Source organism: Propithecus coquereli, unplaced genomic scaffold (assembly GCF_000956105.1).
Source record: "Propithecus coquereli isolate 6110/MARCELLA unplaced genomic scaffold, Pcoq_1.0 Scaffold329, whole genome shotgun sequence".
Lineage (NCBI taxonomy): Eukaryota > Metazoa > Chordata > Mammalia > Primates > Indriidae > Propithecus > Propithecus coquereli.
In genome coordinates, this window is record NW_012148941.1 from 2119578 (window position 1) to 2136317 (window position 16740).

At 45.4% G+C, this 16740-nt stretch overlaps 1 protein-coding gene across 2 annotated transcripts in view; it reads left to right on the plus strand.

Moving 5' to 3' along the window:
- NHSL1 (NHS-like 1) overlaps positions 1–13694 on the plus strand; it is a 132574-nt gene extending 118880 nt beyond the window's left edge. For both annotated transcript variants that reach the window (XM_012650493.1, XM_012650492.1), the window contains 3 exons: positions 3879–7118; positions 7666–7795; positions 11551–13694. In XM_012650493.1, coding sequence (XP_012505947.1) covers positions 3879–7118; positions 7666–7795; positions 11551–12286 — 4106 coding nt within the window. In that variant the 3' untranslated portion in view covers positions 12287–13694. The remainder of the gene's footprint in view (positions 1–3878; positions 7119–7665; positions 7796–11550) is intronic.
- Positions 13695–16740: the final 3046 nt, after the last annotated feature.

Genomic DNA, 16740 nt, shown 5'->3' on the forward strand with positions numbered 1-16740 from the left:
TCATGAGATTGCAGTAATTCAGTCACATCTGAGGCTCCACATCTAATTCTAGTTCTCTTGCTCTTTCTACCACATCTGCAGTTACTTTCTCCACTGAAGTCTCGAATTGCTCAAAGTCATCCATGAAGGTTGGAATCAACTTCTTCCAAACTCCTGTTAATGTTGATATTTTGACCTCCTCCCATGAATCACAAATGTTCTTAATGGTATCCAGAATGATTAATCCTTTCCAGAAGGTTTTCAATTTACTTTGCTCAGATTCATCAGAGGAACCACTATCTATGGCAGCTAAGGCCTTTCAAAATGTATTTCTTAAGTAATCAGACTTGAAAATCAAAATTATTCCTTGATCCAAGGCTGCAGAATGGATGTTGTGTTAGTGGGCATGAAAACAGCATTAATCTCTTTGTACATCTCCATCAGAGCTCTTAGGTGACTGAGTGCATTTGTCAATGAAAGAAATCTTTTTTTTCTAAGCAGTAAGTCTCAAGAGTGGGTTTAAAATATTCAGTACATCATGCTGTAAATATCTAGGCTTTGTTGTTCTCTTTGTAGAGCATGGGCAGAGTAGAATTAGCATAATTCTTAAGAGCCCTAGGATTTTGAAAATAGTAAATGAGCATTGGCTTCAACTTAAAGTCACTAGCTGCATTAGCCCCTTACAAAAATGTCAGTCTGTCCTTTGAAGCTTTGAAGTATTGGCTTCTCCTCTCTAGCTATGAAAGCCCTGGATGCCATCTTCTTCTAATAGAAGGATGTTTCATCTACATTGAAAATCTGTTGTTCAGTGTAGCCACCTTCATCAATTATTGAAGCTAGATCTTCTGGATATCTTGCTGCTTCATCTTGTACTTTTGTGTTCTGGAGAAGGCTTCTTTCCTCAAACCTCATGAACTAACCGCTGTTAGCTTCCAGCTTTCCTTCTGCAGCTTCCTCACCTCTCTCAGACTTAGTAGAATTGAAAAGAGTTACAGCCTTGCTCTAGATTAGGCTGGTTATATCTTCTATCCAGATCACTACACCTTTCTCCATATCAGCAATAAGGCTGTTTGCTTTCTTATCATTCATGTGTTCTCTAGTGTAGCACTTTTAATTTCCTCTAAGAACTTTTCCTTTACATTCACAACTTGGCTAACTGTTTGGTGCAAGAGGCCTAGCTTTCAGCTGGTATTGGCTTTTGACATGCCTTCTTCACTAAGCTTAATCATTTCTAGCTTTTGATTTAAAGTCAGAGACATGTGACTCTTCCTTTCACTTGAACACTTAGAGGCCACTATAAGGTTATTAACTGACCTAATTTTATTATTGTTGTGTCTCAGGGAATAGGGAAGCCTGAGGAGAGGGAGAGAGTTGGGGGAACAGCTGGTAGGGGGAACAGTCAGAACACACAACATTTATCCATTAAGTTTGCTGTCTTACGTGAATGTGGTTCGTGGCACACCAAAACAATTACAATAGCAACCTCAAAGATCACTGGCTGGGCACGGTGGCTCACACCTGTAATCCTAGCACTCTGGGAGGCTTAGGCAGGAGGATTGTTTGAGCTCAGGAGCGAGAACAGCCTGAGCAAGAGTGAGACTCCGTCTCTACAAAAAATAGAAAAGTTATCCGGGCATGGTGGTGTGCACCTGTCTTCCCAGCTACGCGGGAGGCTGAGGCAGGAGGATCGCTTAAGCCCAGGAGTTTGAGGTTGCAGTGATGTATGGTGACGCCACTGCACTCTAGCCACGGCAACAGAGCGAGACTCTGTCTCACAAAAAAAAAAGATCACTGATCACATAACAGATGTAATGAAAAAGTTTAAAATGTTGCAAGAATTACTAAAATGTGACATAGAGACATGAAGTGAGCATGTGCTGCTGGAGAATTGTTGCCGATAGACTTGTCCCACACAGAGTTGCCACAAACCATCAGTTTGTAAAAAAAAAAAAAAAAATTATCTGCGAAGTACAATAAAGTGAAGTGCAATAAAACAAGGTATGCCTGTGTAGCATTCATCTGTGTCCTATAATATTATGAGACTTTTTATACTGTGAAAATATTGGAAGGTCTGTTTTGGGAATAGAATTTTAGTGGTCCTTATGATAAATTATATATTAGTTTCTCATATATCTTTAAAGTCTTTAGGAAACATTGTTATTTTAATAAGAACATTATACTCAGCTGTAGATGGTGAAGAATTAGCTACATTTCTATTTCCGAAAAGTAGAATGGTTTCACATTCAAAATTATTACCCAAAAGTATCAGGATTTTGTTCATGGCATTTAAAGATAGTTAAATATCTACCACTAACCCCATACAAACACTACTAAAATTTTGAAAGAAAAAGATATTAAAACCTGTTGTTGAATGAAGTATTTTGAATGTTTGGAGTAAAACTAGTATAAACTGATACACCAATACAGTTCAACCTCCCATCTTCTTAATTGCCAAGTGGCAAAAACTTGCACCTTGTTTTTCTTTCCTCAGAGTGGATTTTTCTTCTGTTTCTGCCCTTTTGCTTACTTCTCCTCTTTCTAAGAGACAGCCTCCTCTGTGTCTGCGTTCAGTGAGTGCTTACTTGGCAGGGGGTAAAGACAGGAAATAGATCCTCTTCACTAAAGACACAAGTATAAAAATGTCTCTCCATCATTACAGTGAAGGAAAAGGCTTTCTGCTCGGGAGCCCTCCTTGCAGAGTGACATCTTCTTTGAGGTTGATACAAGCACACTGCTGCCATTTTAGTCATATCCTTTGCTATCCAGATGAGCAAAAGGCTTTACATATCCAATCTGTGCAATGGTTAAGTTACATGGGGGTGGAGGGAAGTCAGGAATCCCATCATACCATTGTCACATCCAGGTGTTCGTGCTGGACTGGCATTGCTCAGCAAAGCCCAGCCTTGAGGTACTTTCAGGTCCTTGTTGGATGAAGACAACATAGCAAGAACTGTGGTTTTACTACTATTTTTAAAGATCTGAGTTGTCCTAAGGATTGACTTATTTTTTCTCAGTACACTTGGGTAAGTTCTTGGCTTCGTGATTTTTTCTTTTTTCTTTTAAAGCTCTGTTCTTTCCTGGGTAGCTTGAAATCTCTTTATCTACAAGTAAGGTTTTCCCTCATCCCTCTCTGCTCATCCTCGACTTTCTTTCTTTAACGTACTACTCTCTGTTTGGTTGTAAAGCTCCAACAAATGAATAACCCTCATTTGAGGAAATGTTCACTGGATCAGTTCCTGCTGGTTTTCCCTCATCAGAACACAACAGATTGCTGTTGAGTTTTGAATGTCACCAACAGACAGATGATAATGGCTTAAGATGGATAATGAAATGTTTGAAACACAGATGGGCCTGTAAATCAATTTTCTTTTTCTTAGGATTTCCTTGTGACATAAAGAATTAATGTAATTAATACTGTTTTATACCAGTATCCCTCGTTCACGGTCTCCCTGTGACCCTGTTGTTCAGCTACTACATTAATCTGTCTTTGGGAAAGATGCTTCATTGCCTGATAGATGCTCTGTGCGGTTACCTGGTAGGAGAAAGGCTACCTTGAAGATTTTACTGAAAGGTGCTTATTTGAAAACCAAATAATCCATAGAGCACTCAGCGGCCTTGATCTCTAAGGGATTACCTGACAATTCCATATGCAGCACTCAAGCTATGGGGAGATTTGAAGTACAAATTAAGAGAAGTACATGAAATTCATAATAAGGATTTTTATTTTAGGGCTATCAGTAACTATTTAAATGCACTTTGGTACCTATAGGAGAAGAGAAACTAAATTAAATAGAAAAGATTTTTTTAAAAAATTACAATAGTCAGGGGGGTGAGGGAACAAGTGATAAATTATGGATTTTTATTTGCAGATAACAAGCCTCTTTCTGTTTTATCTCCAGCATCTGTCACTGGTCAAGATGATGGTGGTGGTCATTCTGTGTTCACCCCAGACCACTACTCTACACTAGGAAGGCTTGATAGCTATCGGTCTGCTGGGCAGCGCTCAGAAACCAGGGACTCCAGCTGTCAGACTGAGGACGTAAAAATCGTGCCACCATCAATGAGAAGAATCAGGGCACAGAAGGGGCAAGGCATTGCTGCCCAAATGAGCCACTTCTCGGGCTCCTCTGGCAACATGTCCGTGCTGAGCGATTCTGCGGGTATCGTGTTCCCTTCTCGCCTCAACAGCGATGCCGGTTTCCACAGTCTGCCACGTTCTGGAGCAAGGGCGAACATTCAGTCCCTTGAGCCGAGGCTGGGTGCCCTGGGCCCTGCAGGAGACATGGATGGCAGTTTCCCCTACGAGGGGAGTAACCCACAAGTAGATGAACACTTAGGACATTTAGGAGGTGCCTCAAGGACTGGAAAACTTTTGAGGCCCAAATCCCAGGAGCTGAGGCACTTGGAGAGTGAAAATATAACAAGCCCAGCGTGTGTGGTTTCTCCTCATGCGACGTATTCCACCAGCATCATCCCAAATGCTACACTGTCTTCCTCTTCAGAGGTCATTGTTATTCACCCTGCTCAGAATGCAGGGCTTTTGGACAGTAAAATTGCCAGCTCATCCTCATATGCAAAAATAAAATCCAGAGACCACCTCATCCCCAGGCATGCTGTGAAAGATGACCATCAGCCTCCCAGCTATTACTGGAATGAGGGTCACCCCGCCATTCTTTCTCAAGCCTTAGACACCCATTCGCCCAGTGCAGCCACACTGTTGTCCCTCTGTGATTCCACGGTCTGTCTAAATGCCCCAGCAAATAGGGAGAATGGGTCCCAAGCTGTGCCATATCACTGTAGAAACAGCCTGCGCTTCCCAGCCCACCCACAGGATGTGGATGGCAAGAGCGAGTCTAGTTATTCAGGGGGTGGAGGGCAGAGCAGCTCGGAGCCCTGGGAATACCAAGCCTCAGGTAATGGGCGGGCATCCCCACTGAAGCCACATGTGGCAACTCCTGGGTACTCCACTCCGGCAAGTAACATGAGCAGCTGCAGTTTGGACCAAACGTCCAACAAAGAGGATGCAGGGTCGCTGTATTCCGAGGACCATGATGGCTGCTGCACGTCCATGCACACCGACTCTGGACGTGGATCTGGGAATCTGTGCAATAGCAGCGATGGCTTTGGACACCCCAGGCACAGTGTGGTCAATGTGTTTGATGGAAGAGCTCAGAAAAACCAAGGGGACCGGTCAAATTGCCATGATAAATCCCTTTCGAGAAACATCTCTCTGAAGAAAGCAAAGAAGCCTCCCCTGCCACCCTCCAGGACAGACTCCCTCCGTAGGCTTCCCAAGAAGAACGGCCAGTCTAACGGGCAGGTGCTCAACGAGAGCCTGATCGCCTCGCTCCAGCACTCGCTGCAGCTGAGCCTGCCGGGCAAGGGCGGCAGCTCGCCCTCCCAGAGCCCCTGCAGTGACCTGGAGGAGCCCTGGCTGCCCCGCTCTCGGAGCCAGAGCACGGTCAGCGCCGGCAGCAGCATGACGTCCGCCACCGCCCCCAACGTCTACTCCCTGTGCGGGGTCACGCCGTCGCAGAGCGACACCAGCAGCGTCAAGTCGGAGTATGCAGACCCGTGGGGCTACTACATCGACTACACGGGCCTGCAGGAAGACCCGGGCACCCCAGGAGCGGCACGCTCGGCCAGCAGTGGGGCGCCCGCTGGAAACGGGCCGGTCCGCCACGCCCAGGAAGGGCCCAGGGCCGCCTTGCCCCAAGCGCCCGGCGGTTCCGTCAAACCAAAGATCACATCGCCGGAGAAGTCACACAGAGTCACTTCTCCATCCAGTGGGTATTCCAGCCAGTCGAATACACCCACAGCACTCACCCCCGTGCCTGTGTTTTTAAAATGCGTGCCACCAGCAAACGGGAAGGGGAAGCCCAAGCCCAAGGTACCAGAAAGGAAGTCCTCTCTGATATCCTCAGTGTCCGTTTCCTCGTCGTCCACTTCTCTGTCCTCTAACACCTCGACGGAAGGCGGCGGCACTATGAAGAAGCTGGACGCAGCCTCGGCCTGTCCCCTGGGGCACCCCCCGCCTCCGCCCGCGCCCCTGCTCCTGCCTCCCCCGCCTTTGGCCGACTGTCCCGAGGGCTCTGCGCTGCCTGCCTCTCCCGTGTTCCCCCCTCCGCCACCAGAAGCTCTCGCTCTCTTCTGCTCCCCTCCTGACGGGTGCCTTCCTCCTGCCCCCACTGCACTGAGCCCCCTTCTTCCAGATTCTTCTGCGCCCTTGCCATCACCTCCGCCTTTCCCACCCTCCTTGGAGCCCCCGCCTGCCCCGCCTCTCGACCCCAAACTCATGAGGGACCCCAGGCCTTCTTTCCCCAACTCCAGCCAGCCTGACTCCTCCCGGGAGGCCTTCAGGCCGCCTTCCGCCAAGGAGGAGAGCAGCAGACCCCCCATGCCCCTCATAACCACGGAGGCGCTGCAGATGGTGCAGCTGAGGCCGGTGAGGAAGAACTCGGGCGCCGGGGCGGCACTGCCGTCTGAACCAACAGCTCAGGAAAAACGAACTCCAGTTGCTCCACAGTACCACTTAAAGCCATCTGCCTTCCTGAAATCCCGAAATAGCACACATGAAATGGAGAGTGAAAGCCAGCCTGTCTCCGTGACAAGCTCGCTCCTGACGCCTGCCAAGAGCTCGAGTCAGGGTGACCATGGCAGTGCAGCCGAGCACGGCGGCCCGCCGAGCGCCGGGGAGGCAGAGGCTCGGCCCGGCCCCAGGACCGGCCCGCTCCCCGACTCCTCACCCAGCAGGAAGCCACCACCCCCCATTTCCAAGAAGCCCAAACTGTTCCTGGTGGTGCCACCTCCGCAGAGAGATTTTGCAGCGGAGCCCGCAGAGAACGTGAGCGAAGCCCTCCGAGCCGTGCCCAGCCCCACGAGGGGAGAGGAGGGCTCTGCACACTGCAAAGAGACGACAGAGAGTTCTGCAGCCCGAGCTGGCTTTCATGCGACGCACCCCAGCAGCTTGGTTGGTGAGGGAGGAGCTGCAGGATCCGTGTCCCCCGGCAGAGTGGAAGCCAATGCCCCCATGGTACAGCCTGATGCCTCGCTTGCCGCCCAGCAGGAAGAGCCACCCGAGAACAGCACGGATGGTGGTGACAACGTGGAGAGCTGCCTGTCTCGACAGGATGAAGGGGGTGAGTCTGGCTTCTCTCTCCTGTGCCCTGTGACCCTATGCAGCTGAGCCAGGTGGGGCTGTCCAGTGCTTCCACGTGGAACTCGGGTAGATCCGATTAGATTTACATTAAAGCCAGCATTATGTGGGCTTCCTGTACTACTGCACAGAGTAAGTTACCAACTTTGTATGTTTACGAATTTTTTTAAAAAATCTAGACCTAAAGGAATGGCAGAAAATTGGGGGATGGGGATGATCTGTGGCAGGCTGGGTGTTAAATAGCAGTGAGTAATCTCCCTTCTGAAGAGCTGCAAAGAAATGCTGCAACAAAATTGGAGAGAGATTCAGCGGGAGTTCTATACTTTAACAGGGAAGAATGAGCTCTGGCTGTGGGGCTGGCGTCATTTCCCCCATCTTTGTAAACTATCAAACTACGGACCCCACCGCGTCTCCCTGTGGTCCTCACATTGTCAGGAATGGCAGGGAAGCAGCGTGTTTGGAAGCTTGGCTGAGGACTGAAATTCTAGTCACTGTGCATCTTCTGTGCCTGCTGGCTTGCTTCTCTATAGCCGGGGTGCCGCAGACCGACACGGCCGCGTCCTCAGAGGCCTGTGACTTCCCCAGGGAAGACGAGAGTGATGAGGTGATGACCCCCAGTAGACCCAGGACCACAGAAGACCTTTTTGCAGCTATTCACAGGTATCCAAAATGCCTTCTTCTTACTTTAATCTACTTTATAATTCCTTCTCCCCAAATGGCTTCTCAATTTCTTTTTGTTTCTTAAAGGTTCTTCTGTCTCTCAGTCATGGCTCATTAACTTTATTATTGATTTTTTTTTTTTAGTGGGTTTCTATAGTTTTATTTCCTCTGACTCCAGTTTCTGTTTTACCTTGTCCCACTGATTTTTATAACATAAACATGATACCTAGGCACTGCTTTTGCTGGCAGGGAATACAATGTGTCAGTCGTTAGAGTATTAACAAGACTTGGGTTACAGCAGCCTGGTCCAGCGCAGAACGAAGAATGCTGTGTTCTGTGGAGTTGGGATGCACAGACCAGCTCTACAGGACTCCTTTCCTAAGGCTGTTTTAGTCTTTTTTTTTTTTCACTTTTCACAAAATCCAGGATTTTATAGTACAATTTCTTTCACTGCTTAAATGTTTCTATAAAAGAGTACATCTTTTTTTAAGCAGGAGCAAAAGGAATTAAATTCATTTGTTACTGTATACCATTAGTGCCATCTACTGGCATCAGAAAAAGACAGCCCCCTTTGGCACTGACTGGTTTCTTTGATCTCATTAGAAATAATAAGGTAGCTAGTTATCCAATTATTTCTCAAAACAGGGCAATGCAAAATATGCATCCTTTGAAACCAACTTTAGTGGCATTTCTAGAAGTTTACACAGATGTTTCTAACTTTAACCATACTAGACACATAATAAGCACTCAATAAATATTTTCTGAATTAAATAAAACCATTTGGAATCTAACTGTTAGGAGATCCTTCCAAGACTCAAAGTATTTCATTTAATATGGAATGCATTGGGTTGCTAAATATACAGGCATATACATATTTATAATAGCAATCCTTAGAGAAGATTTGCGTTGCCTGGTTGCTTTTTGTATTACATTCTTGGTTCCAGTGAGAAAACCCGACTCTTGTGGGGCCAAATTACTGCATCCCTTTCCTAAAAATATGCCAGAGGTCTACTCTGTATTTTGTTTTGGCAGCCTTGTTAAGGCACTGAAAAACTTGTGGTTTTTCCTACTGCAGACGTAGAAATTGGTCAGTTTGTATTATTCTGTGCATGCATGAGAGAAGTAAGGCCAAGTAGGCCTCAGGAGTGGATTGCAAAGAGAAAGCAAGGACACGTGCCAATTTCTGCTGTAGCGTTGAGAATATATTAGCAGACATAGTAAAGCTCCATCTCATGTCTGCGTTTTTTTAAGGCTTTGTTTTTATATCCTTTAGCGCTTAAGCTCATAATTTAAAATAAAGAATATCTAAGTTGAAACACAGCTTTCAAATTTTATAATGCAAATTAATTCACTTTGGATTTAAAGCCAGATGGAAAATGTAGAACACCAGTTGAGGTGTGAAGTTTTTATATTTATTGAAGTAATTAGTTTTTAAGCCAGTATTAACTATTTAAGTACTTTTTATAGCCATCTTCTTTAAAAATACATATATAGATATGTATATGTGTGTGTGTGTATATATGCAAAGAATTGGTATGTTTAGATTTAATTCTCATTTTAGGGGCCATCTGCTCTTCGGAAACAACAATAAAATCCCATCTTCTTTCTTAATTCTAAATCTATAGTTAAAGGCCATTGAACTTTAACTTGATTAAAGCTTTAATCAAGTTTAGTTTTGGCTTGTTTTGTGGATCTCAGCACACCCTCACCATTTAAAAACTAAACAAAAAATCACACCGCAAGCCAATACCTAAAGGAATGAGATGAACACAGCTGCTTTTGGGGAATGACCAGTATAAGGGGTTAGGCCACGTGCCGTATGTGGAAAGATACCTCATCAAGTCCTAATTGTCATACCAACAAGTTGTGTGACTTCACTCCTCAGTCTTCAGTTACCGTCTCTGAAACCCAAAGTGGTTGGACTAGACCATTTTCTAAAGTCTTTTCCAGCTGTACAATTTGGAGATGCTGTTATTCTGTGATTTTGTCAGTTGGTCATTACTTATACTAGGGCACTGCTCTTACTGACCACCAAGCAGGACCATGGAACCAAAGTATCATAGGCCACATTCTGTAGTCCCAAAGGGCTGGAACCCCAGCAGCTCTGGCCACCCTTCAGACTCTGTATTGGGTCCTTACCACTTTCTGCCCTCTGCTTTGGTGGCTTGTGTTTGGCCAGAATTGTGGAGATGACCCTGGGAGCACCAGGCCCAGGGCAGCCAACACAGACCCATCCTCCCCTCTGCCTTGCTGTCTGGGCTATGTAAAAACCAAAGCCTGCCCTGGTGGCAAGAAAGAATAATTCTCTTCCCTATATGACATTCAAAGTTTTCTTAAGCACCTGCTATATGCCTGATACTTTATGGCTGTTACTGCATTTATCTTTATTGACAAACTATGGCCTGTACACTGTTACTCCCCTTTTTCAGATAGGAAACACGATCAGAAATTTTACTTGCCCAAGGTGACAGAACAAGGACACTTTAGCAGTGGGACCTATGTAACGCCAGAGGTTCTTTAGCTCATTTAGTCGTCACACGCCTGCGAGGTTGGTATCATCACACTCCCGTTTTATAAAAAGTGTGGAAACTGAGGTGTGGCAGGGATGGCAACTTATCCCAGGCTACACAGCTAGAAGTGGGTAGCACTCGGTTTCAGCTCTTCATCTGCACGTACAGATACCATACTCTCAACCTTTCCTTGCTGCATATTCTAGAATTTTATAGCAGGAAAAGAGACATACCCACATTTTTAATTCATTAACCATGTCGACTTTTCTTAAAGCAAATCCACCTGCGCTTAGCTGAGAGGCACACACACACACACACTGAGTTACTGTCATGAAGAGACCGGCAGGGGACCAGTTGGCTCATCAGCTGTGCCATCTCCATGTCTCTAGCAGTAGAAAACACACTGAACAGTGAGGTCCTTAGAGACTGAGGACAAGAAGTACCTGCAGGAAACATTTACTTCCCCTGATCTGCCTCTCCACTTCCCCTCGCCACTCCCGTCCCTCATTTCTTGGTCAGTGCAAGGCTCTCTGACCTTGATCCTAAAACGGATCCAGCCCCGAAGGTTCACTCTTGTTTTCTGGAAAACTGAACTTCTAGAAGTTGGCACAGGATCCTATAAAAGCTGAGGTAGACTGATTTTATGTCAAACTCTAGAATGACTGAGAATATAAAGTTGTAGTGTTGTTCTGGGACCTGGGCTGGGGAATATCTTAGAACACGGGATATTCTGGGCGTGGCTTGTCTGTTAGGCCTGTTCAAGGACTAGCACCAAACACGAAGAGTAGAAAGAAGGATGGTCAGCAAGTGAAATTCACTCAGGATTGTCCCTCTAGGAGAGTTAGATGAAAACTAGCAATTATTTAAAACTTTGGAAATGGTCTTATCTGAAGTAAGTTAATATGATGTTTAAGATTTGTTTCAAAATAATCCAGTGAGGGTGGATATAGAAGAAGGATGGCATAGTTAATGATTATCCTCGATGAGTTATGGGTTCATGTAGTCAAAGAATGTACTGTCTTTTTTTGCATGGGTGTTTTAAATTTTCCATAGTTAAAATGAGGTGTTTTTTTTTTTTTTTACTTGTGCTTTTTATTGTATGGATCATAGAGAACACACACATAAAGTAAGTCTTTTAAAGTAAGTATTCAGCCAATGGTGACCTGAGGAGGTGATAAGGAAGGGAAGTAGGATGGTCGTGGCCTACTGGGAATTAACCTTTATCTTAATGTTACTAAATCTCAGATCCAAAAGGAAGGTCCTTGGCCGTAAAGATTCAGATGATGATCACTCCCGAAACCATTCTCCCTCCCCGCCAGTGACACCCACCGGCACTGCCCCGAGCCTGGCCTCTCCAAAGCAAGTGGGATCGATTCAGAGGAGTGTCCGAAAGAGCAGCACCAGCAGTGACAACTTCAAAGCTCTGCTGCTCAAAAAGGGGAGTCGTTCGGACACCAGCGCCCGCATGTCGGCGGCGGAGATGCTCAAGAACACAGACCCTCGATTCCAGAGATCGAGGTCGGAGCCTTCGCCAGACACCCCCGAGAGCCCGTCAAGCTGCTCCCCAAGCAAGAACAGAAGGGCCCAGGAAGAGTGGGCCAAGAACGAAGGGTTGATGCCTCGGAGTCTGTCCTTCTCCGGCCCCAGGTACGGCCGCAGTCGGACTCCGCCGTCTGCAGCCAGCAGCAGGTACAGCATGCGGAACCGGATCCAGAGCAGCCCCATGACGGTCATCTCGGAGGGCGAAGGCGAAGCCACGGAGCCTGCAGACAGCAGAGCGCGCGGGGCGCTGGGCGCTGCCAAGGGATGTCCGCTGGACGGACTGGCGGGGGATGAGATGGACGAGGGCAGTCCGCTCTGCGCCGAGGCGCCTGGCGCCTCCCTGCGGCCACAGGCCCCCGGCCCCGCAGATGGGACAGCCAGTGCAGAGGACAGGGAGCCGTCAGAGCAGCGCGGAGGTTCTCCGAGGGAGGAGAGTTAGGGACAAGAACGTGACTCTCCCGGGTGATGGGGGAGAGAGGAGCGATGCATCGCTCTAGGAAGCCTGCTAGGTGCCCTTGCCTGGCTTGCACGGGGGTCCCACTCGCTGTGTGTGCCGTGGCCCCAGCGTCGCCAGCCCTGCAGTGTGAGCGGAGGGTTATTTAGGACTCACTTGGCACTTGCCCTGTGGCTTAAAAGCAAGTAGAAGCTTAAACTTCTGAAAGTGCTTCCTGGGGAAGATTTTTTTTTTTCCTAAATACTGGGGGTGTGTCAAGGGTGTATGAGGGTGTGTGTGCATTTTGAACACTTTTGATTTTTAAAAAATACACACACACACAAACAGCACGTACAGAAATAGGAGAAAGCAAGCCAGAGTTAGGCTCGGTAGAGTAAGCTGGGAGTCTTCTGGACTAGGTGGTAACCGCTTTCAAAGCATTTTGTTTATGGAAACTTGTGAGTTCCATGAGAAGGGAGAAGACGTTGCTTCTACGAAAGAGGCGGTAGATTTGCTGGTTCTTGATGCACAGAACGCGTGGATGTATGCACATGTGTGCTGCGGGGTGGGCTGTCCCGATGAGCGCAGAGAAGCTGGGAAAGGGCTAAGTGACTAATTGGTTCAGGTACTTTTTTTCTGGGGGGGAATAGGCTTTGTTTCCTTTTTTGTAAACATGACACACGTCAAAGTGGCAACGCTGTAACTTGGTGCCTGCTGCTGTGCAGCCACATACACACAACTTTTAGCCTGATTTTTAGAAGCGTGGGGAATTTTTAAATGCATTTTCTTCTTGAGTAGCAGCTGAGGCCTTCTTTGAGAACGGAAGTGACCTGCGGACATACAGACAGGGAGAGAGAGGAGAGGGGGAGAGGGGTAGGTGATACACTGCTGGAATTGGTTTCCTGACTAATAAATAAAATTATTTTGCAGAATTAAATTTGAAAACTTGCACTACCGAACTGTGGGTGGAGCTTTTCCTTTTACAACAGTTTTTTGTTTTTTTTTTTTTTACCAGAGTTTAAACTTCCATTTGGCAATTTCCTATCACTTGAAATGTCAACATTTGCTAACTTTTGGATATCCTTTTGGTTACACCAAAGAAAAGTTATGGCTATTTTTCTGTCCTTGAATTGCCTGCAGTATCATGTCCTAATTTAGAAAGGTTTATCAAAATCTATTATATATATTATCTTACTTTGAAGAAAATGCTGAATAGCTCTGTTAGTCAAATAAACTGATAAAAATTGGTAGGGCTTGGCTATTATTTAGCCCTGGGAAATGAGTTTTTAGATTAAAAAGGGGTTTTTTTTTTTGCATCATTTGTTTTGTGCATTTTTAAATTTGTTTTTAAATAATTGAGTTGCTAATTACCTTCTAATCTCCAATCAGAATTTCAACACTTTTAGATGTGGGAGAAAATTATGTAAAGTCTTTATTTTAATGTAATATTCCTGTGACCCACACCCTCCCTCCCTCCCTCCCTCGCTCCCTCGCTCCCTCCCAACTTCCGTGTATTTTGGCTCCCTTATTTGTTAGTTAAATAAGCCAGAGTCTTGTCTTTTCTTCATTGGAAGGACCTAGGATGATAATGCTGAGATTCTTGGTTTAAATCCAGTGTAGTTACCAAATGGCCAGTTTTTTCAGTATGAAAATATCATCTAACAATTGGACTGCACAGGTCAAGTCATCACGAGGCTTATAAAATAAAACTTTAGGTACCTATTTTAGACATGTCTTAGAAGCAAAAACAAACCTAAAAAATTAAGACTCTTTCCCTCCTCTGAAGAAAACAAAACACTTCTTTCACACAACCGGAAATCAAGACCTACCATTTGGAGCGATTGTCTACTACATTGGCATAAGGATTGTTTCTTCTAAATTTTAGGAAAGTGGTGTTGGCTTTTGATTATGAAATCTAGTAGCTACCTAAAAAAGATTAGAATGGACATGGCTATCAGAAATCTTTAACTTAATATAAAAATCTTTTATTTGAAGGTAAGATAAGCAACATCAAAACTAATTATAAAACTATTTAAAAATTTCCATTCTTAAAGAAAAATATCTATTAGGTTTTAAATTTGCTTTGAATAAAACAATTTTAAAGTAAATATTTGAAACTTATTTCCTTTTGTTTGTACATGTGTTTTTTTGGCTAACGAGATAGGTCATCTTGTGCAGAATTGTTGAGTGCTTTGCTTGATACTAACAGAACAACAGCATTGAGACCAGAAGGTCCCTGTGGGAGGTGGGGACCCAACAGAGAGGAGAGAGAACATCACAGACACTGGTTGGTGCCATTTAAAAGGACCCATGGAGAAACAACTCCAAATAATGTCCTATGGACTTTAGAATAAAATACAAATAACGTATTGACTGGCCGTTCAGATGATATGGCGTGTGGAGAGATGTGAGAACTTTTCTCAGGCATGGATGACATACAGGGAGACAAGAAACTAGACTTTTCCCTGAAACATATTGCATCTTCAGCTTTGCTACTCGATTCCTCTGTGGGGCTCCCTTCTGTTTGTGGACTGTATCTCGTTCAAAAGCTCCATGAGGGTAGACTTGATAGCTCTCCTTATACCCCAAGGCTTTAAGTTGCAGATAATCATAGAAGCCCCAGGACTAAATTACATCCACTTTATTTTTTCTAAGAGTTGGGAGAGAAACAAGTGACCAGTTTGGCTGTCAGTTGGAAACAGCCTCAACTTTAGTCTGATTTCTGCCCTCCTACTATTTCTGAAGAATCTTGATTGAATTCTGCTGCTACTTGTGTGAGAATGAGAGTATATTCATTTGGAGAATCACAATGACAAGGCAAGAAAAGGAGGCATTTTTGTGTCCCAATCTCTTCCTCACCTGCAGATGGCGCCCCCACTCTGTGGGTATCCCAGGAGGAGAGGACAGGGAACCGCTGGATTGGCTTCCTTGGTTCTGCCTTAGTGTTTTCAGCCTCCACGTGAATAATTGTAAAACTCAGATTGCATCATAAAATGAGCATAATGGGATAATGTACTTTGGTGGCTATGAGGAGACTGCTGGGGGGAAAAGAGGGTCTTTTGAATAAAACATGGACCTGAATCTTGAGGTCCATTTTCCTTCATAAGCTACTTGGTAACCATCACAGTTTTTCTCAATGAGCTGCTCTACACTACTACCTTCCACAGGGGCCAGCTTTATTCACACAACAAGGCTAGAACAATCTGTAGTCACTGTTTAGCGATGGGAAAAAAAGCCCTTTAGTAAATACTTTTTGTGTATTTACTGGGTAAGGGCGAGGGGGTCCTACCATAGAAGAATGTGGATGAGCTATCAATAAAGGAGTCAAACCTAGTGAAAAAGACACACAATTATCCTGCAAAATGTATACCAACATCAGAGTAGATCCAAAGGAAAAGCACTCTGGGCTCTGGCAAACCCTGCTGGAACCTCACCCAACATTGATCACCAAGGGGTGAAATTGTTCAGGCTGGCAGCGCAGCCAGACAGAACACTGTACCCCTAGCTTCCTTGTGGTCACCAGGGCCATGGACACAGTTTTGGCCCAATGAGACATGGGTATAGTCTTGGAATTTCTGGGAAGCTTGCCATCCCCTCCTCTTGTGGCTTCCTTCCTCCTGTTTCTTCCTATGATGGGTAGGAGGCTGGAGGAGGAACAATAATCCCACAACCTACGAGGCACCAGTGAGGATGGAAGCCATGTACTGTGAGTGGCAGAGGAGAAAGCAGCTTGGTCTGTTGACAGCATCCAGAGTTACTGCGCCAGCCATAAGCTGTCCACCTCCAGACCCATTGGGTAAGTCATTTTTCGCTTGCTTCACAGTTGAATGACATGTTCTCAGAGGAAGATGCCATTGCTTCTGAGTGGGCAGATGGGAGGGTTTGGCTGTGGTGAACCTGAGCTAAGACGTTGTGGGTGAGGAGGATTTCACCCAGCAGGGACAGCTGGCAGAAGAAAGACATTCCAAATCAGGAGGGTAGCATGAGCAAAGATACAGGCAAGTGCTTAGAGGAAGCCATGTAGTTAAAATAGGAAGTCTAGAATAACACAGTGGGACGTGAGACAGGAAAGGTCATCTGGTGCCAGAATGTCAGGGGGCCTGGGATGTCGTCCCAAGAAATGTGGGTTTTGTTTCATGGTATGGGGAAACAATGAAGGTTTTTAAGAAGGAAAATAATGGGACAGGGCTTGGTTCTTGGCCCTCTTAAGCTATACTGTCCCTTGGTGAATTTATATTATCCCATAGTGTTAGATAAACGAAATATACTGGTAACTCCCAAATATCTCTTGTCTGGACTGCCTTCATGAATTCCAGATTAGTATACCAACTGCCTACTGAAAATCTGCACTTAGAGGTGTTTCAAACTTAATACAGTCATGCCTCTCTTAAAGATGTTCCTGAGAAATGCATCATTAGGTGATTTCATCATTGTGCGAACATTACAGAGTGTACTTAGAC